This window comes from Dendrobates tinctorius, unplaced genomic scaffold, assembly GCF_039654945.1.
Source record: "Dendrobates tinctorius isolate UK_male_01 unplaced genomic scaffold, ASM3965494v1 ptg000007l, whole genome shotgun sequence".
Lineage (NCBI taxonomy): Eukaryota > Metazoa > Chordata > Amphibia > Anura > Dendrobatidae > Dendrobates > Dendrobates tinctorius.
Window position 1 is genome coordinate 35,921,860 of NW_027361675.1, and position 26,012 is coordinate 35,947,871.

General features: G+C 43.9%; 2 protein-coding genes across 2 annotated transcripts in view; one reads left to right on the forward strand and one right to left on the reverse strand.

The window, feature by feature from the left end:
- Nucleotides 1–22,808, reverse strand: part of PPM1D (protein phosphatase, Mg2+/Mn2+ dependent 1D) — a 68,195-nt gene extending 45,387 nt beyond the window's left edge. Inside the window, exon 1 of the mRNA XM_073573363.1 lies at nt 22,439–22,808. Coding sequence (XP_073429464.1) covers nt 22,439–22,808 — 370 coding nt within the window. The remainder of the gene's footprint in view (nt 1–22,438) is intronic.
- A 234-nt stretch (nt 22,809–23,042) lies between these two features.
- The window catches only part of APPBP2 (amyloid beta precursor protein binding protein 2), a 131,046-nt gene continuing 128,076 nt past the window's right edge, over nt 23,043–26,012 (forward strand). The window contains exon 1 of the mRNA XM_073573350.1: nt 23,043–23,171. The gene's annotated coding sequence lies outside the window, so the exon portion shown is untranslated. The remainder of the gene's footprint in view (nt 23,172–26,012) is intronic.

Genomic DNA, 26,012 nt, shown 5'->3' on the forward strand with positions numbered 1-26,012 from the left:
GCAGGCAACTTATATTTGGATTATGAGACGCACCCCCACTTTCCTCCCATAAAAACACCACAATTTTGGGAACAGAGTGGGAGTTTATTCATAAGTAGAGCTGGGTACTACCAATTGTTTGAAGTATAGCCATTCTTTCCGCCTTCTTGTTTTGATTTTCTATGGCTATACATTATCTAACATATAGAAAACTTTAAAAAAAAAACAAAACACAACACCACAACATGAAAAGATGAAAGCAAAGAATCCTGCAATGTTTGATGCGGTTTTGAGCTAAATAGATTTTTGCTGCAAATGTGTATTTTCCTGGAGAAATCCTTCCACCGTAATTTCGTAGCAGACGAGTTCTGCATAATTGAGCTGCTGCAGATTTTAAGGCTATGTGCACACGCTGCAGATTCACCTGCAGCTTTTTCCGAGTGGATCCGCAAGTAAAGTGACCTGCGGTTTTCCTGCGGATTAGCCTGCGGTTTTGCCCTGCGGTTTCACACCTCTACTATGTTAAAGGTGGGAAACCGCTGCGGAATCCACCCAAACAATTGACATGCTGCGGTTTGTAAACCGCAGCAAAACCGCGCGGAAAAAAACGCAGCGTGAGCACAGCAGTTTTGAAATGCCATTGGATAACATGGTACTGTACCATGTCTGCGGAACTGCTGCGTTTCCGCAGGGCCAAAACTGCTGCAGAAACGCAGCAGAATCCGCAACGTGTGCACATAGCCTAAAAGATACACTGCAGACTTGTTTCAAGGCAGATTGTTTCATGTAGTATAGTGCATGGATAAAGTTTGTTACAACACGAGGAGTGTTCAACAATTTATCTACCTCGATATGGAAACAATTTTCCCAGAAAACTAAACTTCCTAGTTTTCAATGTAATCCTCCTTCACTGCAATACACTCAGTCCACTTTGCCTCCAGCGATCGGATACCCTCAGAATAGAAGGTACACGTTATTATTGCCTCTGATATCATCATCAGTAAATAGTTTCTCGTGGAGAAAATTTTTCAGGTTCCGATAGAAAGCAATCATCGGGACTCAGATCTGACTTGTAGAGTGGATGGTTAAGCCCCATGCAGCCAAGTTCCCTGATAGCAGCTTATGATTTGTGAAGCTTGGGAGCTGGCGCATTTTTTCGTGAAGCATCAACACACCTGCCCACAACATCCCATTGTGTTTCCCTATGCCTCATGTAATCTCTTCATTATTGAAGTGTAGGTGTCTACTGTAATTTGCATCCAAAAAAAAAAAAAAAAAAAAAAAACACTATGATCTTTCCAGTTTACTTCCATGTCAAGGACTCTTATTTGACCTCAGGGATCATGGTGGTGGACCCATGTCTCACCCCATAAAAATTTGAGAATGGAAGGCTCCTGATTTTTTTCTTAACATGGCTAAAATCTCCAAATTGGCCAAATTGATGGTGACCACGTTTTTCTTGTTTAGGTGTCAACATTCGCCCTGGGAACTGACCTTTGACATATTGATGTCATGAACGATACTGGAAATTGTGACAACTGGAATGCCTAATTCATGAGCTCTAACACTGACTTTATGGCACATTTCCCCTGAATAGGTTTCAATAAGTCGCTCTAAATGTCTGTGGGGGGCTGGTTGTGTCATTTTCAATTGATCCCCTACCCCAAAACTTGACTTTGTAGTAGGGTGGTGCATCATAACCATATACAGCAATCATCCCTTCATGATTTCTTTAGGCTTCTTTTGTAAGGAATTTAAAACACAGCACAAAGCGTCAAATACCTGACTTTCTTTGTAGAGTGGCACTGTACTGCGCTTGCCATCCTGTCACTTCTAATGCTTTCATAAGATTAAACTTCTAATGTGTCTTTTGCATGTCCAGACTTGTCTCAACATGCACAGAAAAGCTCATCTTAAGGCCGGGTTCACATTAGTGTATGTGTACGCAGCATATACCTGTGTACCGTTCCGCACGAGTCTTGCGTACATATATTTAAAGGGAATCTGTCACTTTTTTTTTTTTTTTTTTTTTACTATCAGCTGCCGGTATTGACATCAGGGGCTTATCTACAGCATTCTGTAATGCTGTAGATAAGCCCCCAATGTAAACTGAAAGATAAGAAAGACACGTTAGATTATACTCACTGCAGGGGGCGGTCTGGTCCGGCTCCTACCATCTTCATACGATGTCGTCCTCTTCTTCCCTTCCTGTAGTAGCTCCGGCGCAGGCGCACTGCTCTGCCCTGTTGAGAGCAGAGCAGAATTCTGCAGTGCGCAGGCGCCAGACCTCTCCCGACGCCTGCGCACTGCAGTATTCTGCTCTGCCCTCAACAGGACAGAGCAGTGCGCCTGCGCTACTACAGGAAGGGAAGAAGAGGATGGCATCGTATGAAGATGGGAGGCGTCGGAGCGGACCGCACCCTTCAATGAGTATAATCAAACGTGTTTTTCTTCTCTTTCAGGTTACATCGGGGGCTTATCTACAGCATTACAGAATGCTGTAGATAAGCCCCTGATGTCAATGCCGGCAGCTGACAGGCCAAAAAAAAAGTGTTTATTAAAGATTCCCTTTAACATTGTGTACGCAGGGACATGCGTTTGCATGCGGATGCGTAGTTGTGCGGCGAAGGCAATACGTTGCATTTTTTAAAGCGTCAATTTAACGTAGACATACGCATGCGGATGAGTGCGTCAAAACAAGAAATATTACAAAGTTGCTTACTTTCACATATACTATTGATTTAGGAGATAAAATAACAGTTACTCTTTAAATGGTGTGCACCTCTTCATGAATTTGGCCATTTTATTGTTGCACGCCCCTCATTAAGACTGGCATATGAAGCACAGGTCTTAAGGAATCAAGGGCACAATGTTTTTTTAATGAAATCTGTAAAAATTGTATTTACATTTCTGGTACTGTAGCATGGTGCATAATTTTCCACTTATGCAGACATTAGGACAAATCATTTTAGCTGTAACAGATGATTACACTGTTTGACCTAATAAAGGAGTAATAGCAGCTGAGCAGAGAGAAGCACAATGACAGGTAGGCAGAAATAATGACAGCTGTGTTACAGGAGGGTGGACACGCCTGGGCTAGAATACTTCAGGAACTTGTTATGAAAATTCTCATATGGACATGTCCCGGCAAGAAACCTGACTGTCCGTCCACTGCTACCACACAGAGCAGACTAGGTAATACAGCCTGTTCAATGGCTCACGTCAGAGACATTTACTATCTGCATCTATAGCCAAATAATGCAGAACTCAGAATCAACAATATTTATCCCACATAACCATTTGCGATCACACACAGAAGCAATCTTTATTATGCCGAGAAGAATTTAATTTATTTGCATTAAAGATCATTTAGTTTTGGGAAACATGCTAATGTAGATGAGAAAATGACATCTAGCACAGCAAGCAATTCAAATGTAGTCCCTTCTATGTAACAAATCTAGCAGGGTTTACATACAAGACCTGTTCACACATTTCTAAGGGTACCGTCACATTTAGCGATGCACCAGCGATCCCGACAATACGACCGGTCAGGATCGCTGGTGCATCGCTAAATGGTCGCTAGTGAGCTGCCAAACAGGCAGATCTCACCAGCGACATCGCAGTGGTCGGCACTTACCTGTCAGACGCGGCGATGAAGACGTCCTCCGCCCGCGTCCACGCGTCGCTCGTCGGCGCCAGCAGGAAGCGGCCGACGAGAAACGGCCCAGGACGCTCTCGCGCGATCAGCGATGGACAGCGGGGGAGCCGGTCGTAGGTATCACACATAGCGATATCGCTAGCAATATCGCTGCTGCGTCACAAAATCGGTGATGCTTAAGCGATATCGATAGCGATCTCGCTTAGTGTGACAGGGCCTTTAAGTGTGTGTCCGAGAGTTCCGTCAGAATCTCCCTAAAAACGTAATTCAAAACTAAATAGTCAACAGGACTATAGAACAACATGAATGGGGTTCAAATTACAGTAACTTGGCTTGTGTTCGCTGAATGTGTGTTCAAACGTAGTCTACTAAAGCTTTTAAGGCTGCGTTCACACAGCGCAACTGCATTGTGGATTTTTTGTTGGCACTAGTGAGGCAAAAACACATTGTCTTTTAGAGATTTTTCAAAATTGCAAGGTGTAAATGCAATCTTAAAAAGGGACTGTCAGATGACTGTGGAGAATAGATGGAAAACAAGCAGGTGGGAAGGTGTATTTAAATGTTTGGCCCAGTCATGAAACACAGAGCGACTGTACTTACCGTAGTTTGAAGTCATTTTGTGCTGACCGTGTCCCTTTAACCCCTTAAAATCTAACAATGTGCACAGTCCGTCATGGCCGGGTGTAGTTTACCGTACCATGACAGACTGTGCATGTCATTCATCTGAACTGTCACTGCGTGTGAACACACAGTGTGACAACAGCAATCTATGACAGCTGACAAGCACAGGATGAGGTGTGGGGACCCTTGCAGTCGGTCCCTGCGCCCAGAGCACTGTGATTGGTCAGTGAATGTGACTGACCAAACACAGCGCGATCAGGCAGGAAATGCTGGAATTTCAGCATCTCCTGCCCAATAAGTGCAGGAGCTCAGCACTGCAGTGGTTGAGCATCCTGGAACGACAACCAGGGGCAGGGTCCACACAGCCCCTGGCTGTTAACCCCCTGACTGCTGCGATCAATCTCTCTGCCTCAGATCGGCATCCCCGTGATCACATGGTCTCAGCAGCTTTCTCCATAGGTATAATACATTGCACTGCAATGTATTACACATCCAACAAAAGTGAAAGTCCCATAAAGGGACTAGGTAAAAAAAAACAAAATTTCTTTAAAAAATATGTAAAAAAAAAAAAAAAAAAAAAAAATTCCCCTAAAAAACACATTTTTGGTATCGCCACATCCGTAAAAACATCCCATCTATAAAAAAAAGTGTCACCCTAGTTAACCCCTTCAGTGAAGGCCGTTAAAAACAAACAAAAAAAAAACAAATTGTACTTATTCCAGTCATCATACCGTTTGGAAAAAGTACGATGACACGCTATCAAAAAGACGGATATAAATAAACATGGTACTGCTGAAAACGTCATCTTGTCCAGCAAAAAACAAGTCGCCATACAGCTCCATCAGTGAAAAAATAAAAGTTATAGCTCTCAGAATAAAGTGATGAATAAATTATTTTTTCTATAAAAGTTTTTATTCTGTAAAAACGCCAAAAAAAAAAAAAGATATAAATTAGGTATTGCTGTAGTCGTAGTAACCCGAAGAATAAAGCTGCCTTACCAATTTTACCACACGTGGAACGGAGGGGGAAAAAAAAAAAAAAAAATCACGAATTGCTGGTTTTTGTCCATTCTGCCTCCACAAAAATCCAAATAGAAAGCGATCAAAAAACGTTATGCGCCCAAAAATTATACCAATAAAAACATCAGCTCGTCCCGCAAAAAACAAGCCCACACATGACTGTCGGCAAAAATGTGGAAAAGTTATAGCTCTCAAAATATGGTGATGCAAAAATTTTACAAAATATTCTAAAAAAAAAAAAAAAGCGTCTTATAGTGTGTGACAGACGCTAAACATGAAAAAAAGTATATAAATCTGGCTTCACTGTAATCACACCGACCCGAGGAATAAAGTCTCCTGATCACTAATACCGCACGAGGAACGGCGTAAAAAAACAAACAAACAATTCTTCACTTTTTCTGGATTTGTGCATTCTGCCTCCCAAGGATCACAGTGGTTTACCCCCACATATGGGGTATCAGCGTACTCAGGACAAATTGCCCAACAACTTTGGGGGTCTAATTTATCCTGTTACCCTTGTGAAAATTAAAATTTGGGGGCAAAAATATCATTTTTGTGGAAAAAAAAAATACGATTTTTTTATTTTCACGGCTCCACGTTATAACCTTCTGTGAAGCCATTGGGTGTTCACCACACATTTCGAGAAGTTCCTTGGGGGGTCTAGTTCCCAAAATGGTTTCACTTATGGGGGGTTTCCACTGTTTAGGCACATCAGGGGCTCTCCAAACGCGACATGGCGTCTGCTCTCGATTCCAGACAATTTGACATTCAAAATCTCAAATGATGCTCCTTCCCTTCTGAGCACTGCCGAGCGCCCAAGGCTAAGTGCACATGTACCGGAACTCTCGCGGAAATTACCGCGAGAATTCCGGAATTCCATTCCGCAGGAAAATCGCATTTTAAATTCCCACGATTTTCCCGCGGAAAAACTAGCATTTTGCAAGCGTATTTAGCTTGCAAAATGCTAGCGTTCTCCAAGCGATCTGGAGCATCGCTTGGAGAACTGACTGACAGGTTGGTCACACTCGTCAAACATAGTGTTTGACGAGTGTGACCAACTTTTTACTACTGAGGCCGCCTATGCAGCATCAGTAGTAAAAGATAGAATGTAAAAAAAAAAAAAAAAAAAAAAAAAAAAAAAAAAAAAAAAATGGTTTTATTCTTACCCTCCGACGTCTCGCGTATCCGTTCCCAGTAATCCTTTGCGAAAATGCCCGCGATGACGTCTGTTCTCGCGGGATCGCGACGTCTCGCGGTAATTCGCGATGACGTCGCGTGAATGACCGCGAGACTTCACGATCCCGCGAGAACGGACGTCATCGCGGGCATTTTCGCAAAGGATTACTGGGAACGAAAGCGTGGAGAGAAGCGGGAAGGCTGCGCGGGACGCCGGAAGGTGAGAATAACAATATTTTTTATTTTAAATTCTATTTTTTACAGGGATATGGTACCCAAAGCCCGGAGGACAGTCTCCTCTCCTCCGGACCGTGGGTACCATACGCAAATGTTCTGCTTACTTTCCGCATAGTGTGCACAGCCACATGCGGGAAGTAAGCGGAACAATGCATTCCTATGGGTGCGGGATCGCCGCGATTCCGCAAATTAATGAGCATGCTGCGTTTTTTACCGCGAAGCGATTCCGCCGCGGTAAAAACCGCAGCATTAGCACAGCATTGCGGATTCCCATAGGAATGCATGTAATCCTTATTTTTCGCGTTTTCGCGGCAAAATCGCGCGGTTAAAACCGCCGCGGAAAGGCGAAAAAAAGCCACGTGTGAACTCAGCCTAAGGAATGGTCTTCCTCCACACATGGGGTATAGGTGTATTCAGGAGAAATCGCACAACAAATATTGTGGTTTAATTTTCTCCTGATATTCTTGACAAAAAAAAAAAAAAAAAATTGTGTCCGAAGAAAAATTTTGGGGAAAAAAAAAAAAAGTTAAGTGTTCATTTTTTCCTTCCGCATTGCTTCAATTCTTGTGAAGTACCTAAAGGGTTAATAAACTTCTTGAATGTGGTTTTGAACACCTTGAGGGGTGCAGTTTTTAGAATGGTGTCACTTTTGGGTATTTTCTGTTATATAGACCCCTCAAACTCACTTCAAATGTGAGGTGGGTCTTAAAAAATGGTTTTGTATATTTTGTTGTAAAAATGTGAAATAGTTTGTCAACTTTTAACCCTTATAACTTCTAAACAAAATCAAATTTTGGTTCCAAAATTGTGCTGATGTGAAGTAGACATGTGGGAAATGTTTTTTTTTTTTTTTTTTTTGCTAAACTATTTTTATTAATTTAACAATTTTAACAACAAGGAAAAGGTACAGAGAGTTACAGTATATTTATGACATTAAGCCAAAATCCCACCTTTTCCTCCCCTTCCTACAATCGTCATCATTGAAAGGTTATTTAACTATTTTTTGTGACATCTCTGATTTAAGGGCACAAAAATTAAAAGTTTGAAAATTGCAGAATTTTACACATTTTCACCATATTTTCATTTTTTCATAAATAAATGCAAGTCATATGGAAAAAATTTTACCAATAACAGGAAGTACAATATGTCACGAAAAGTCAGTATCAGCGGGATCCGTTGAAGCGTTCTAGAGTTATAAGCACATAAAGTGACAGTGGTCTGATTTCAAAATTAAGATTTGGTCATTAACCTACAAAATGGCTTGGTCCTTAAGGGGTTAAAGAGGTACTACCTGGACAGCTCCTTCTTAAAAGGAGTGACACAAAACTAAAGGGGGCTTTACACATAGCGATATCGCTAGCAATATCTCTAAAGCGCCACCGATTTTGTGACGCAGCAGCGATATTGCTAGAGATATCGCTACATGTAATACTTACCTCCGACCGCCTCCCCCGCTGGCTATCGCTGATCGCGCGAGATCGTCCTGGGCCGTTTCTCGTTGGCGGCTTCCTGCTGGCACCGACGAGCGACGCGGGCGGAGGACGTCATCATCGCCGTGTCTGACAGGTAAGTAACGACCGCTGCTGAGATCTGCCTGTTTGGCAGCTCACTAGCAACCACTTAGCGATGCACCAGCGATCCTTACCAGGTGGTATCGTGGTCGAGATCGCTGGTGCATCGCTAAATTTAACAGGGCCCTTACAGACACTTAAGGCCCTGTCACACATAGCGATCTCGCTAGCGAGATCGCTGCTGAGTCACAAGTTTTGTGACAACAGCGATCACACCAGCGAGATCGCCGTTTGTGACAGCGATCAGCGACCGCCCCCCCTGCCGGTATTGCTGATCGCTCTGGGAAACCTCTGGACTTTTCTTTGGTCGCTGGTCTCCCGCTGGCCAGCACGCATCGCTGTGTGACAGGCGGGAGACCAGCGATTTGCTGGTAACTAACGTACACATTGGGTGTCCAAGGGACGGGCGTCCCTTGGATACCAGATGTGCACGTTAGTTACCAGCTCCCTGCATCAGCGCGCTGGTAACTAACGAACACAGCGACACCGCGCACTCGGCGTCACTGTGCTGATTGCTGGTGAAGCTGTCTGTTTGACAGCTCACCAGCGATCCTGACACGTTGATATCGTTGTCGGGATCGCTGGTGAGTCGCTATGTGTGACGGGGCCCTTAGGATCAAATCAATATAATAGTCTTAACTCTTTTGTAATATAGGTTAAATAGCCCCTACCCTTCCCTCTCTAATCTGAGTGCGCATTGCAAGGAGACAACTAAGCAAGCAGGAAAAACAGAGAACAGCCCTGCCCCCGAAAGTGACATTCCCCCCCATAACATCCCCTTTGAGTATCCCACCATATACTGTGGAGTCTCAAAGTCAACAAAACAGAAATGGTTTGTTTTTTTAATAGTAAAGCAGTTAGATTAGAGAGGGAAGGAATTTAAAGCATGGTATATTTGAAAATAAATTAGATTACATTAAATAGACAACTAGCAATAAATGTCTGGAAAAAAAACACACACATATAATACCCTCCCCAGGGCCAGTATGGTAGGTACCGTAAATAAGTTTTTTTTCTCACTATGCAGCATTACATATTCAAAGAAGGGGTCATCCAAGTAGTGGAAACTTTTGTGTTTGTTTTTTCTTCCCTTTTATAAAATAACCAAAATAAAAGCAGCCATATCCACCTAAATGATCACTTGCCCTAGTCCTGTCCCCCATTGGAGTTTGTTTCCTCTAACAGCTATGGCGTTCTACCAATAAGGACACGTGGCTGCCAATCTGTGCCGTGACTACTGTATACACAAAGGAGGATGCTCATTTAGCAAGGCTAGTCCAAGTGCCGCTAACCCACTAGCTTTTACAGGTGAGCCAAGTATTACTTCATTTAAACCATTAGGAGCAATTTGTAAAATATGTAAATTTTATTTAAAATTACCTTGTATGAAACGTTAAAACCCACAAACAACCAAATCAGAGACTAAAGGGGAGTAAAGATTTGCATGACAATAGTCCAGGGCCAACTGAACAGAGCCCTGAAGAGTCTCCTACTTGCGGGGATCTCCAGCAATGCCATCACTGCAGTTTGACATATGCTGGACGTTGAGCTGGGCCTACTAACAAGTTGAGACACCTCTGGATTCAGGAAGGCAAGAAAATCACAGGTCTCTAGGCATCTGGGCCAGCGACCATGAATTACCAATATAGCTGCCAATCTTGTTTCTCAACTCAATAATACAGTAGCAACCAATCCCACCTCTCCCAGAGGGCACAGAACTCAGATGAGCATATCTGCCCCTCATTCTTGCAAATCACCAAGGGTTTCAGCAGCCAAAACTCCACAAAAAACAAACAAACCATATATACAATCTTCACTTTACTTACCCTCCCCATGTCCAGTGATGTGTCACAAGCACGGCGTTGGTTTCTTTGTCTGCAGTAGTGATATCGCGTCATGCTGCAGCCAATTACAGCTCTACTGATCAAGCTTTCTACAACTGGCATAGTGACTGACTGCAGCACCATCAATGTAACGTGTCAGCTGCAATCTATACACAATCACAGGAGAATCATATCACTGGAGCTGGGAAGTAAAGTACGATTTTTCTACAAAAAAAAAAAAAACAAAAAAAAAAAAAAAAAACAGCTGACAAGCAAAAGTTTTCTGAAAGAGGAAGAACCCTTTTATAGACAAATATAGTACAAGACAAAATGGCTGATACCTTATTATTAAGGCTATGTGCACACGTAGCGGAACTCTTGCGGAAGTTACCGCGAGAATTCAGGAATTCCATTCCGCGGGAAAATCGCATTTCCAGCGGAAAAACTAGCGATTTGCAAGCGTAATTAGCTTGCAGAATGCTAGCATTTTCCAAGCGATCTGGAGCATCGCTTGGAGAACTGATTGACAGGTTGGTCACACACGTCAAACATAATGTTGTGACCAACTTTTTACTACTGAGGCTGCCTATGCGGCATCAGTAGTAAAAGCTAAAATGTAAAAAATAATAAATATTGTTATTCTCACCTTCTGGCATCCCGCGCAGCCTTCCCGCCTCTCTCCGCGCTCCCAGTAATCCTTTACACGAATGACCGCAAGACGTCACGCTCCCGCGAGATTTCAACGTCATCGCGGTCATTCTCGCAAAGGATTACTGGGGCGTGGAGAGAGGCAGGAAGGCTGCGCGGGATGCCAGAAGGTGAGAATAGCATTTTTTATTTTAATTCTGTTTTTTACAGGGATATGGTACCCACAGCCCGGAGGACAGTCTCCTCTCCTCCAGACCGTGGGTACCATCTGCAAATGTTCGGCTTAGTTTTGGCATAGTGGGCACAGCCACATGCGGGAAGTAAGCGGAACAATGCAATCCTATGAGTGCGGGATCACCGCGATTCCGCTAAATTAATGAGCATGCTGCGTTTTTTACCGTGAAGCGATTCCGCCATGGGAAAAAAAAAAAAAACAGCATTAGCACAATATTGCGGAATCCTATAGGATGATTTTTCGCAGCAAAATCGCGCGTTTAAAATCGCCGCGAAAAAACCGCGACGTGTGAACTCAGCCTTAAAGTAGTGGTCCAAAACTAACATTGATTTTAATCCTAAGTGTCTCTAATAGAAAAGCTCTTAGATTATTATACTTTAACTAGATGGTGGCCCGATTCGATCACATCGGGTATTCTAGAGTCTCTGTTAAAATAAAAAATAATTACTCACCTTCCGACGGCCCCCGGACTCTTTCTCTCCTCTCATCACGCTCCCGGCATCTTCCGGTTCCAGTAATGTTTTGCGTGAAACACCGCTGATGACGTCGCGCTCTCACAAGAGTGACGTCATCTTCAGCCCTTCTCGCTAAGCATTACTGGAACCGGAAGATGCCGGGCGCGTGGTGAGAGGAGGGACAGAGTCCGGGGGCCGTCACAAGGCGAGTATATAACTAATTTTTATTTTAACAGAGACTCTAAAATACCCGATGAGATAGAATTGGACCACCATCTAGTGCATTATACTCCTGTTACAGCCAGAGCTGCTGTCACTGTTCTGTTATCTAATGTATTGTACTCCAGTTACCTAATGTATTGCAGTCGAGTTACACCCAGAGCTGCAGTCACCATTCTGCTCTTACCTTATGTATTATACTCCTGTTACACCCAGAGCTGCAGTCACTGTTCGGCTGTTACCTAATGTATTGTACTCCAGTTACACCCAGATCTGCAGTCACTGTTCTCCTGTTACCTAATGTACTCGTTACACCCAGAGCTGCAGTCACTGTTCTGCTGTTACCTAATGTATTGTACTCCAATTACACCCAGATCTGCAGTCACTGTTCTGCTGCTACCTAATGTACTCCTGTTACACCCAGAGCTGCAGCCACTGTTCTCCTGTTACCTAATGTACTCCTGTTACACCCAGAGCTGCAGTCACTGTTCTGCTGTTACCTAATGTATTGTACTCCAATTACACCCAGATCTGCAGTCACTGTTCTGCTGCTACCTAATGTACTCCTGTTACACCCAGAGCTGCAGCCACTGTTCTGCTGTTACCTAATGTATTGTATTCCAGTTACACCCAGAGCTGCAGTCACCATTCTGCTCTTACCTAATGTATTATACAGGGCTGTGGAGTCGGTAAGCCAATCCTGCGACTCCGACTCCTCAATTTCCCTTACACCGACTCCGACTCCAACTCCACGACTCCGACTCCCACACATATTGCTTATATTTAAGTGAAAAATTTATTGTAGTACAATGTGAACCTCAGACATTTAATCATTTTTATGATCCAATAATCAAGATATTTAGATAGAACAGAATATATATTGGTGTACTACCCGGTTTTCATTCTTTTTGGTACAGATACGGATAAATGGATAGAGCAGATTTCTAATCTGCTTTTGCTATTGAAAACATTATCTATGAGCTCCAAAACCTTTCAGGTGATGCAGTTTTTTAAAAAGATGATCAGCTTTTGCAGCTGAAAAACGTATCCTCAAAAAACACAGGAAAAACGCTGTGTGTGAATGTAGCCTTAGATCAGGAATATAACAGCCATTTATAGGACATTTCATAACTTTCCCAAACTCCTATGAAAAAATATTCAGCACATCCTGCATTGAATTACTGTACCCAATTTATTATATATTTTAGGAGTCGGAGTCGGTCCATTTTATACCGACTCCAACTCCGACTCCACCAAAATGAGCACCGACTCCGACTCCACGACTCCGACTCCACAGCCCTGGTATTATACTCCTGTTACAGCCAGAGCTGCAGTCACTTTTCTGCTCTTACCTAATGTACTGTACGCAAGTTACACCCAGAGCTGCAGTCACTGTTCTACTGTTACCCAATTTATTGTACTCCAGTTACACCTAGATCTGCAGTCATTGTTCTGCTTTTACCTAATGTACTCCTGTTACACCCAGAGCTGCAGTCTCTGTTCTGCTCTTACCTAATGTATTGTATATGTACAGGACTGTGCCTGTGTAATGAGCGACGCAGCAGTGATGCCTTTAACGGCTGTAATGTGCCTGTACAATAAGCGATGCGACCGTGTTGCCACGGCGACTAAGCGACTGTCGCTGATTGGTCACGGCCTAACTGCCGCGACCAATCAGCGACGCAGGATTTCGGTTGCAGACATAAGACAATTATATATTATACTTTAATTAAAAAGTCCATATCGTTTGCTTTTTTTTTTTTTTTTTTTTTAAATCTACTTCCGGTTTAATGACATTTTATTTGAAATGAAGCATCACCAGTAACATTCATTTCAGGGGCAGGGTAGTCCCAGCTCTACAAAGTACATGTCGCTTGTCAATTCCTAAGTATGCCCAGTAAGAGCTCCCTTGTCACTATGAGATATTCTTCTCAATGCACAGTGACAGTGCGCTCCCTCACCAGCTCTAATGAGTGACCAGCCAACAAAGTGCACTGTAAGGAGAGAATGCGGAGGGCAGAAAAAGTAGAGACCATTTCCATCCACCAAAACAGATGTCGCTTTCGGGTGCTGGCTGGTTTCTGCTCCCACTTTCTCTCCTTACAATGCGCTTTAGCCCAGCCCCTAAAACAGATGTCAGTGATGATGCTGCGGTTTACAATGACAGCATGCACTGGGGATTCTGAAACAAATTGCCATCAAACTTTAAGTAGATAAAAAAAAAATTAAATAAAAAGTAGTTAGAGAAGGAACAGTAGGTACTATGATTAAAAAAAAAATATATATATATTAGTAAAGTTATTAGATTCCATAAAATAGAAAGACATTTTTCCATAAAATAGAAAGACATTTAGGATTAAAATTAATGTTCGTTTCAGACCATCCCTTCAACAGCCTCCGATTTAGTTCTGCTATTACTTGCTGCCACCAGTGCTGGAAGAGTAAATATAACTTAATTCAAACAGCTACGAGCATGGACTAAAAGTGGACATTCATCTTGCTGTGCTGCAAAAATAAAAGCAGTCACTTATTACATTTTGGGACCCTGATAAGAAGGCTGGGAAAGAAAAATGAGAAGACAAACGCTCAGATGTGACTCAGCCAAAGCATAAGAATCAATCTGACCCTAAGGCCTGTTTCACACTTCCGTTTTTTCAAATCCGTCAAAATCCGTTGTTTTCCGTCAAAAAACGGATCCGCCATTTTTTGCAGGATCCGTTTTTTTGGTCCCATAGACTTCCATTACGGTTACCGCGGATCCGTCAAAAAAACGGATCCGTTTTTAAAAAAACGGATCCGTTTGCATCAGTTTCCGTCAAAAAAACGGAAACGGATCCGTTTGGCGGACACAAAAACGGAAGTGTGAAACAGGCCTTATTTTGTTCTTATACTCTTCCTCTGAACTTCTCTCTTCATGACAATGTCAAAGCCCAAAAAAAAGGGTTTCCCCAATTGATTCCACTCTAGTGTTCTCAGACATCTGTTCCTAGTGACACTTGTCTGAGGCACCAATGAGTTTCCTTTCTTCACTTCCTTGATTGCCTAAATACTCACCACACAGTTTTGTTTGGTTTTTAATCAAAAAATGCAAGTGCAATCAGGCAATATTAAGTTTTTGCTACATGAAGTTTTATTAAAATTCTAGGAAATCTTCCTAGGGCCACTTATTTCAATTAAAGAAAAACTTTCTGATGAGATCACAAACCAGACCCAGGCAAACTGCGGCCTGCAAACCACATTCAGCCCTCTGGCAGACCGAGACAGCCGAAGGGCTGAAACAGTGATCCACGGGCCGCACCATGCCCTCAATCACCCACTGTCACCGATATGTGTATCCTCAGGTTGCAGACATCTGTGAATACAATGGTGGAGGACAGGGCCACCGGCTCCATCTTCTACTAATCAGCATTAGAGAGCAGAAGCGGTGACGTCATTTCATCAGAAAGCTGCTGCGAATCAGTGCAAACAAGACAGGAGCGAGGTGTGGTTTATGTGGGGTGCTCAATACTGTACATAGGAGGCTATGTGAGGGCTCCTACTGTATACAGTGGGCTCCTACTGTATACAGTGGGCTGTGTGCAGGCTCTTAAATACAGGGGGATGTCAGCATACTTAATTCTGATCAATATTAAGTCACAATATAGTCTTTATTGTAACATTAAGAGGAACCTGTCATCAGGTTTGGCCGCTATAAGATGCGGACCCTGCCTTTCAGGGCTTATATACAGCATTCTAGAATGCTATAGATGAGCCCCCAGTCCGACCTGAAAGATAAGAAAAATAAGTTTTATTATACTCACCAGGGGACTGTCTGGTCCGATGGGTGTCGCAAGTCCTGGTCCGGCACCTCACATCTTTATGACATATCATCCTCCTGCTTGCTTCATGCCACGCTCCTGCGCAGGCGTACTGACCTGCCCTGTTGAGTGCAGAGCAAAGTACTGCAGTGCGCAGGCGCTGGGCCTCTCTGACCTTTTCCGGCACCTGCACACTGCAATAGTTTGCCCTGCCTTCAACAGGGCAAGTCAGTACACCTGTGCAGGAGCATGGCACGAAGCAGGGAAGATGAAGACATTGCATGAAGATGGGAGGCGCCGGACCCGGACCTACGACGCCCATCAGACCGAACCGTCCCCGGTGAGTATAAGGAAACTTATTTTCCTTCTCTTTCAGGTCGGACTGGGGGCTTAGCTGCAGCATTACAGAATGCTGTAGGTAAGCCCTGAAAGGCAGTGGCCACATCTTATAGGGGCAAAACAAGGTGACAGGTTCCCTTTAATATTGAGTAGAATACATTTCAGCCTATTGGTTCTGCCCTCCACAACATTTACGGTCTCGTATGAATCATAGAATCATAGAATCGTAGAGTTGGAAGGGACCTCCTGGGCCATCTGGTCCAACCCCCTGCTCAAAGCAGGATTCGCTAAATCATCCCAGTCAGATGTCTGTCCAGCCTCTGTTTGAAGACTTCCATTGAAGGAGAACTCACCACTTCTCGTGGCAGCCTGTTCCACTCATTGATCACTCTAACTGTCAAAAAGTTTTTTCTAATATCTAATCTGTGTCTCTTCCCATTCAGTTTCATCCCATTGCTTCTAGTCTTTCCTTGTGCAAATGAGAATAAAGTTGATCCTTCTACAATGTGACAGCCCTTTAGATATTTGTAGACAGCTATTAAGTCTCCTCTCAGTCTTCTCTTTTGCAAACTAAACATTCCCAAATCCTGCAACCTTTCCTCATAAGACAGGGTTTGCAGACCGGTCACCATTCTGGTCGCTCTTTTCTGAACTTGCTCCAGTTTGTTGATGTCTTTTTTAAAATGTGGTGCCCAAAACTGGACACAATATTCCAGATGAGGTCTGACCAAAGAGGAGTAGAGGGAAATAATGACTTCACGTGATCTAGACTGTATGCTTCTGTTAATACATCCTAGAATTGCATTTGCCTTTTTTGCTGCTGCATCACACTGTTGACTCATATTCAGTCTGTGATCTATTAGTATACCCAAGTCTTTTTCACATGTGCTGTCACTTAGCCCTATTCCTCCCATTCTATATATGTTTTTTTCATTTTTATTGCCCAGATGTAGTACTTTGCATTTCTCCCTGTTAAAAACCATTCTGTTAGTTGCTGCCCACTTCTCCAGTTTATTTAAATCTTTTTGAATCCTCTCTCTCTCTCCTCTCTAGTATTAGCTATCCCTCCTAGCTTTGTGTCATCAGCAAATTTAATCAGTTTACCCTCAATTCCTTCATCTAAATCGTTGATAAAGATGTTGAACAATACAGGGCCCAGGACAGAGCCCTGTGGTACCCCACTTGAGACATTCTTCCAACTGGATGTGCAGCCATTTACGACCACTCTTTGGGTCCGATCACTAAGCCAGTTATGAATCCACCTAACAGTTGCCTTGTCCATTCCATACTTAGTCATTTTTTCAATAAGGATTGTATGAGAGACTTTGTCAAATGCTTTGCTGAAGTCAAGATATACTATATCTACAGCATTTCCTTGATCCACCCAATCAGTGATACCGTCATAGAAGGAAATTAAGTTAGTCTGACATGACTTATTAGTTAGAAACCCATGCTGACTCTGTTTAATCACTTCATTCTTATCCAGGTATTGACATACATGTTGTTTAATAATTTGTTCAAAGATCTTTCCTGGTATAGAAGTCAGACTCACCGGCCTATAGTTGCCTGGGTCCACCTTCTTCCCCTTTTTGAAGATAGGAACAACATTTGCTCTTCTCCAGTCTTCTGGCACTTCTCCTGTTCTCCAAGAATTTTCAAAGATTATGGAGAGGGGTTCAAAAATTTCTTCTGCTATCTCCTTCAGTACTCTGGGGTGTAATTCATCTGGACCTGGAGACTTGAATTCATTTAGGTTAGCTAAGTGTTTCCTCACTATCTTTCTGTTTATAGATATCCTGGATTCTTCTATTCCCTTAATAGGACAGTGAATAACAGTTGATGTTGCATTTCCTTTCTGAGAGAAAACAGATGCAAAATAGGAATTTAAAAGTTCAGCCTTCTCAACATCCTGTCTTACCATTTCATCATTTTCATCCTGTAAAAATCCTATAGCATCTTTGACTTTTCTTTTACTTTTGACATATCCCCAAAATCCTTTATTATTGCTTTTGACATCTCTTGCAAGCCTCAGTTCATTTTCAGCTTTAGCTAATCTGATTTGTGCCCTGCAGGTTCTGCAGACAGCATTATATTCTTCTTTAGATATGCCTCCCTCTTTCCATTTTATAAACATTTTTTTCTTCCTTTTTAGCATGTGCTTAAGTTCTGTGTTCATCCATCCTGGTTTCCTTAAATGCTTCCTATTCTTCCCTCTTTTCGGAATTGTTAACAACTGTGCTTTGAGAATTTCATTTTTCAAGATTTCCCATCCTTCCTGGACATTTTTGTCTTTAAGGATATCCAGCCATTGGATCCCTCCAATTCTCTTTCTGAATCCCTTAAAATCTGCCTTTCTGAAATCTAACCTTGACGTCTGAGTCTTCACAGGTCTTCCACCTCTAGTAATCCAAAATTCTAAAATAGCATGGTCGCTACCTCCTAGGGTCCCAGCCACTTTTACCTCCTCAACCATTTCCTCCCTGTTTATAAGGATTAGATCCAATGTAGCAGTTCCCCTTGTTTTCTCCCTTACCTTTTGGAAGATAAAGTTGTCAGCAAGAGAGGATAAGAATTTCCTTGACCTGTTAGTTTTGCCTGAGAGAGATTCCCAACAAATGTCTGGATAGTTGAAATCTCCCATGACAACTATGTCATATTTTTTGGAGAACTTGGCCATCTGATGCATAAAGAGTTCATCTATATCTTCGGCTTGCACAGGCGGCCTGTAGTAAATACCTACAATGGTGTCCTTTCCATTGTTCTGTCCTTGTATTCTTACCCAAACAGTTTCCACAGAACTCCCAGTCTCTGAAGCTTCAATCTCTGTGCAGATATACGTGTTTCTAACATACAATGCGACACCCCCTCCTCGTTTATCAAGTCTGTTTCTTGCAAATAAGTTGTATCCTTCTAGTCTTGTATTCCAATCATGTGTATTGTCCCACCAAGTTTCAGTGATTCCAATTACATCATATTTCTGTTCCTGTGTTAGTAGTTCCAATTCTCCTTGTTTGTTGCCCATGCTTTGTGCATTAGTATAGAAACATTTTAGTTTGTGATTGGTTTCTCTTTCTCCAATATTTTTATTAATTAGATTCTTTCGTCTTTGTTCTTCCTTTCCACTTCTAATAGCAGAGTTCTCAATAGCATTTGTCAGGTGTATGGCTTTTTCTGGTCTTTTGCTTCCCTTCCCATGTTGTTCTAGTTTAAAGCTCTCCTTACAAGTGTAGCAAGGCGACTTCCAAATACATGCTTTCCAGTCTTCGTAAGGTGCAACCCATCTCTAGCAAGTAGTCCATCGTATAAGTAGTTCACTCCGTGATCCAGAAATCCAAATCGTTGCTGACGGCACCATCGACGTAGCCAGTTGTTCACCTGCAGAATCTTATTCCACCTCCTTGTTCCATGGCCATCCACTGGGAGGATGGAAGAGAAGACCACCTGCGCTCCCAGTTCTTTCACTTTCTTGCCTAAGTCTTCAAAGTCTCTGCAGATGGTTTCCAGGTCGTTTCTTGCGGTGTCATTTGTCCCCACATGTAGTAGCAGGAATGGGTAGTCATCTGTAGGTCTGAAGAGTCCTGATATCCTGTCAGACACATCTTTAATTTTTGCACCTGGAAGACAGCACATTTCTCTTGTAGTTATATCCGGTCTGCAGATAGCGGCCTCTGTTCCTCTCAGCAGGGAATCCCCCATGACCACCACTCTCCGTTTCTTCTTCACAACATTTTTTTTTCTCCATCCAGGAGGACTCTGAAGGCATACAAGGTTGCTGTTTGTTGGCAAAGTCTTATCCTGATGTATTTCTTCATCGTTTTCCTGCGTGAGAGCCTGGTACTGGTTCCTGAGCAGTATGGGTGCTGACTGCCTCCTGATCCTCCTGTTTCTCTGGGTCACATGTCTCCATTCCTCTGTTTCTTCAGGTGCACTTCGAATTTCTTCTCTTTCTGTAACATGAAGAGATAATTGTGCTCTGTCCAAGAACTCTTCACCTTCCTTAATGATCTTCAACGTAGCCAACCTCTCTTCGAGATTTTGCAACTTTTCCTCCAACAGGGACACAAGCTTGCATTTGTGGCATGTGAAGTTTGGCTTTTCCACTGGTAAATCTGTGAACATGTAGCAAGAAATGCAGCTCACCAAATGGCTCCTGGCCTCTTCCATCTTGAGATTTCTTAAAAACGATGAAAGATGAGCCAAATTTCGCGCGCCTATCGGCGCGCGGTTTTTCCGATTTCCTCTTTTCAGCTGCAACGGCCAAAACCCAGTGATCGTTGAGCTCGCGGAGACTCTTCACTTATCCCAGAAGGCACTGGGAATATGCAAATGATCTCCTCAAGACTCTTCCCCTGGTTTTCCGATTTCCTCTTTTCAGCTGCAACGGCCAAAACCCAGTGATCGTTGAGCTCGCGGAGACTCTTCACTTATCCCAGAAGGCACTGGGAATATGCAAATGATCTCCTCAAGACTCTTCCCCTGGTTTTCCGATTTCCTCTTTTCAGCTGCAACGGCCAAAACCCAGTGATCGTTGAGCTCGCGGAGACTCTTCACTTATCCCAGAAGGCACTGGGAATATGCAAATGATCTCCTCAAGACTCTTCCCCTGGTTTTCCGATTTCCTCTTTTCAGCTGCAACGGCCAAAACCCAGTGATCGTTGAGCTCGCGGAGACTCTTCACTTATCCCAGAAGGCACTGGGAATATGCAAATGATCTCCTCAAGACTCTTCCCCTGGTTTTCCGATTTCCTCTTTTCAGCTGCAACGGCCAAAACCCAGTGATCGTTGAGCTCGCGGAGACTCTTCACTTATCCCAGAAGGCACTGGGAATATGCAAATGATCTCCTCAAGACTCTTCCCTGGTTTTCCGATTTCCTCTTTTCAGCTGCAACGGCCAAAACCCAGTGATCGTTGAGCTCGCGGAGACTCTTCACTTATCCCAGAAGGCACTGGGAATATGCAAATGATCTCCTCAAGACTCTTCCCCTGGTTTTCCGATTTCCTCTTTTCAGCTGCAACGGCCAAAACCCAGTGATCGTTGAGCTCGCGGAGACTCTTCACTTATCCCAGAAGGCACTGGGAATATGCAAATGATCTCCTCAAGACTCTTCCCCTGGTTTTCCGATTTCCTCTTTTCAGCTGCAACGGCCAAAACCCAGTGATCGTTGAGCTCGCGGAGACTCTTCACTTATCCCAGAAGGCACTGGGAATATGCAAATGATCTCCTCAAGACTCTTCCCCTGGTTTTGGCCCCTCAGGAAAATTGCCCACCCCTGACAAACGGAATGTCATGTATGACAAACGGAATGTCATGTATTAGAATCTGTGAGGGATTTCTGAAAACTGTCAAACTGTCACCCATATCAACCAATCACTGCATAGCTTGCATCTCCTGTAGTGTTCATAAATAATAAATGCTGTACTGTGATTGGTTTCTATGAGAAACACTTTCTTGTTCGCTTTTGTAAACCTCCCCTGTGTCTTTCACAAAACAGCAGTTTTCCCCTAGGTCTCAAATGCCATCCTTCAAGTTGTGATTCCAGTGCGCATATATTGCAGGGATCAAAACACATCAAGGACAAAATCTGCAAGGAGTTCAGAAACCGTGAAAAAAAAAAAAAATATTATATATCTCTCTCAATTCCACAGCATAAGAAACCTACAGAGTGACTGATTGCCAGGCTTGCTCCACTGTTTCCATAACCACCATAGAAGCTAATGGAAGGAGCCACAGAAAAAGAAGAAGAGCAGCCACCCCTTGCATTCATTCCTTGCCTGTACGTGGCTGCCAATCATGCTTGGGTGGGATTTTCTAAACTGTACACTTTGGGAACAGACGCACCTGCACATGAGGCATCAAAGAAAGAACAGGTCATCTACGACTTCGTCAATAGCATACACCCAGATGAATGATTCTGCTTGGGAAGTTACAATGAGAGGTGTCTCATGGATTACTCACGCAAGATCCACTCACAAGCTTTATTAGGGGCAGGGAATACGGATTAGCGGTGGTACCAGCAGACATTTATACTAAAAGGTAGCAACGCGTTTCACAGGAATCCTTTCTTGTGCAGCACTTGGCAACAAAATACTCCAAAAACACAAACATGTGACCCCAAAAACAACAGCGTGGCCAGAGCTGATATGCGGGGGTAAAAGGTGCGTGTTTATTACCTCCTGGACATACAGACAGTAGATTGTATTGGCCAGATGTTACCTACTGGAGCAATTGTTCCTTGATTTCTGGGGAGGACACATTACTGCCAGTCAGGACCAAGTTGGACAGGATTTAGGAGGCAGACAATAAGCAGGTCTAAAGATCAACAAGCCAGGGTCGGTCCGGCGCCTCACCATATGGAGGCTGGAAGACGAGGACGCATCGGGGGGAAGCCCGGGCCCAAAGATATTGGTACAGGATCTGGCAGCAGCGTCATTGGCATGGCACAATGGCTGGCACCAGTAACAGTGGGCTAGATTAGGGTGCCCATCTATAAGACCAGCCTGCTGCCACCCTTGGCTTGGGGCACAGAACTGGACGATTCCAGCTCCGCACCATCGATCTGCACGTTCTATCACAACAAAGGCCATTAATCCCCCGCAGCCAGCCGGGGGCCACCAGTGACAGCTAGGGGGGATGACCCACCACCGTGCACCTCATACTCACGGAGTTTCTTCCACATGGCATGGTGGCAGGCGACGAAGCCCTTGCGGATGGCGGCACACACTTCCTCCGGGTCCCGGGACATGAAGCCCTTCTGCTTCCTGATGAAGCCCCATAAGTGCTCCCTGGCGAAGTGAGCGGCTTCCCGGCCTCCGTGCCCGTCAAAGACGGCGAAAAAGCCCACACACTGGCCGCTCCGGCCGCTCGCCCGGGCACCCGTCCGCTCCACACAGGCTTCGTCTTCTTCCTCTTCCCAAGACAGCTCGCCCTCTCCGGGCTCCGGCTCCACTAAGATCTGGGTGACGTCCTCCATGTACTTCCTGCCGCCTTGGTCCGAGGACACACTCACCCGCAGAGTGAAAGGACTCTCCATGCCCCCTGCTCTGACCCGGCTGTGGCCGCCGCCGTCCTCCTTCTCACAGCTGGAGAGGATTTTTTTTTTTTTTTTTACCAAGCCCGCCCGCTTCCGAGAGGCGCTGTTGAATCGACTGTTTGCACCGCCCGCCCGCGCTTCTTATTGTTTATGTTCAACACTATCCCGACCTGTTCTACAGCCGCCGTGACGTCACGCTCCAATGGCACACTCAGCTGTGCTGCACGCACGGTCCTCTACCCGCCCCGGCCAACTACGCATGCGCGCTAACAGACAGGAAGCCACTGGCGGCGTGGAGGAGGCGGAGAGAAGCTGGGAGGTTCTCGAACTTTCTGAAAAGGCAGCGCACGTCCATCTTTGAATGTAGGAAAACAGTCACACAGTGCGAGGACATAATGTAAAAGTGTGTGACGACTTTATCTGCATACTACTCGCTTATGACAAGCTGCTACAGATACATGCTCTCACCACAATAGGGTCTTATGAGGAGGATGTGTGTTTAGGGTAGGCCGGTGGTAAATGTAGGGGCTTTTTCACTTTCCCACTGTGACGAAACCAACAGCTACCAATCAGAGCTCAGCTTTCATTTCTTACACTGCTCTGGTTAATTGAAAGGTGTGATCTGATTGGTTGCTATGGGCAATTACAAAAGTATCATTAAGGCCGCCATACACATAAGTTGGTTGGTTGCTGAACGTTTGGCTCGCAGCCATCTCCTGTACACAGAAGTGCACCTGTGTTCTCAATGTGACAAGTATGACACCAGTTTATCTCCAGGAGACTATTTGAGCGACACACCAAAACTGTCACTATTGGCAGCTGCGGCCGACGTTAGCCTAATGTTTGTGGGAGCTATACGGTATGTGAGCACAATGGGGTTTTTTCTGGCTGGTCCACTCCAAAACCCACCTGAAAAAGTGCTAATAAAAACTGAAAAGAAGAGATGATAAAAACTGCTTAAAAAAATTCTGGCGGTTCCTAAGGTGTCTTCATCTCTAAAATCTCGACAGGTCCACCCCCCCCCCCCCCCCCCGAAAAAGACATCGGCCCCTAGTCATTAAGCTGTTCACACAAAAAAACAGACGTAATACACTGAGAAGTTGCAAAATTCTTTGCACAACGCAAGGCTGCATAAAATGTTGCCACTTTTGTCATTTTTATGCCATCTTTCCCAAAATGGTCAGAGCTGGGACGGAGCGTGGCAGCGCCTGCTCGTCTAATTCATGACGCGTTATGACATACCTTATGCAACAAAGTGTGCCGTTCCTAAATGGAGAAAGATTTGTGGGAAGGCGCACGCCACCTCTAAGGCCTCTTTCACACATCAGTTTTTTTGCGTCAGTCAAAATCCGTCGACGCAAAGGATCCGTCGAAAATTGTGAAAAACTGATGGATGCGTTGAAAAAACAGATCCATCCCATCCGCTTTTTTTATCCGTTTCTTCCATTTTTTGACGTAGCTGTTTTTTTTAAAACGCCAAATGGGAGGCTCCCAAACATGATTGGCTACTGGAAACCTATATAGAGTGTTTTAACACCCCATGTTTGAAAGGTTGTAGAGCAAGTGGCAGAAATGGAAGGAGTTATAGCGAAGATTGGAGGATATGTGCGGATTTTGCTTTTGAGGCAAATCATTTGGCAGTGATTGTTTGGGAAAAGGAGCAAGAAAGACATCGCATCCTGCGTCGGCGGCAGCATCGTCTTTGGATCCACCCGATCACAGCACAGCGAATGACACGTGGGGTCTATTCAACGCTGTATCTGGAATTGAGGGTAAACCCCGAGAAGTTTTTCAACTATGTACGCATGAGAGCGGAAAATTTTGATTTTTTTGGTGGAACGTGTTGGAGAAGTAATCAGGAGAAATGACACGTATTGCCGCTTCTCCATATCTCATGCGGAGCGTCTGATGGTTACTCTTCGGTAAGCCATTTGTATTGTTTCTCCTCCTGCAGACTTATAACTGTAATGTTGTTGCTGGTAGTTTGTATTAATTATTTTCTTTGCCTTTTTGAACAGATTCCTTGCAACTTTTCCTCACTACATTATCAATTCAGGCTTGGGATTTCAACCATATCGGGGATTGTAAAACAGACCTGCCGGGCACCGTGAGACTGTTTACATGAGGAGTATATCCCACAACGGAGAGGTGGCTGGCCATAGCAGAAAACTTTGAAAAGATTTGCCAGTTTCCCAATTGGGTGCAGTGGATGGTAAGCATATAAGAATTGTCAAACCAGCTGCATCTGGCTCTGAATATATTAATTATAAAAAATATTTTTCAATTGTGCTTATGGCCATTGCAGACGCCGAATGCAAGTTTATAGCGGTGGATATTGGGGCCTATGGCTGCTCCAATGATTCTCAGGTTTCTGAAATGTCTGCAATGGGGCATCATTTATACGGAGACACATTCCAATTTCCACCTCCAAGACCACTCCCTGGAGCCTCTGGGCCACCAATGCCATTTGTGTGTGTTGGAGATGAAGCCTTCCAACTTTCACAACACCTGCTCAAGCCTTACGGAAGTAGTGGCTTGACGCCAACTTAAAGAGTATTCAATTATCAGTTAACACAAGTGCGATGAGTGGTGGAGTGTGCTTTCGGCATTCTAACATCGAAATGGCGAGTTCTGTTGACCGCTATTAAACTGAGAACTGAGACTGTGGATGAGGTGGTGAAGGCTTGTGTGGTCCTGCACAATTTTATCATATGCAAGGAACAGGTTGCCATGGATTATTATTATTATTTATATAGCACCATTGATTCCATGTTGCTGTACATGAGAAGGGGTTACATACAAATTACAGATATCACTTACAGTAAACAAACAAACAATGACAGACTGATACAGAGGGGAGAGAGGACCCTGCCCTTTCGGGCTTACATGCTACAGCAGGGGTCCTCAAACTTTTTAAACAGGGGGCCAGATTACGGTCCCTCGGACCGTTGGCGGGCAGGAATATAGTTTAAAAAAATTATGAATAAATTCCTGTGCACACTGCACATATCTTATTTAGAAGTAATAAAACAAAAATAGGAACAAATACAATATTAAAAATGAAGTTAAATCATCAAACTTACCGATTTTTTGGGTTCTTCGAATATCCTACACTTCGAGTCAATTTTTTCTCTTTCTTGATATCATTGTTTCCTAGGGATTCAAAATTGCTATTAGTAAAATACCAACATATATACAGCGCTA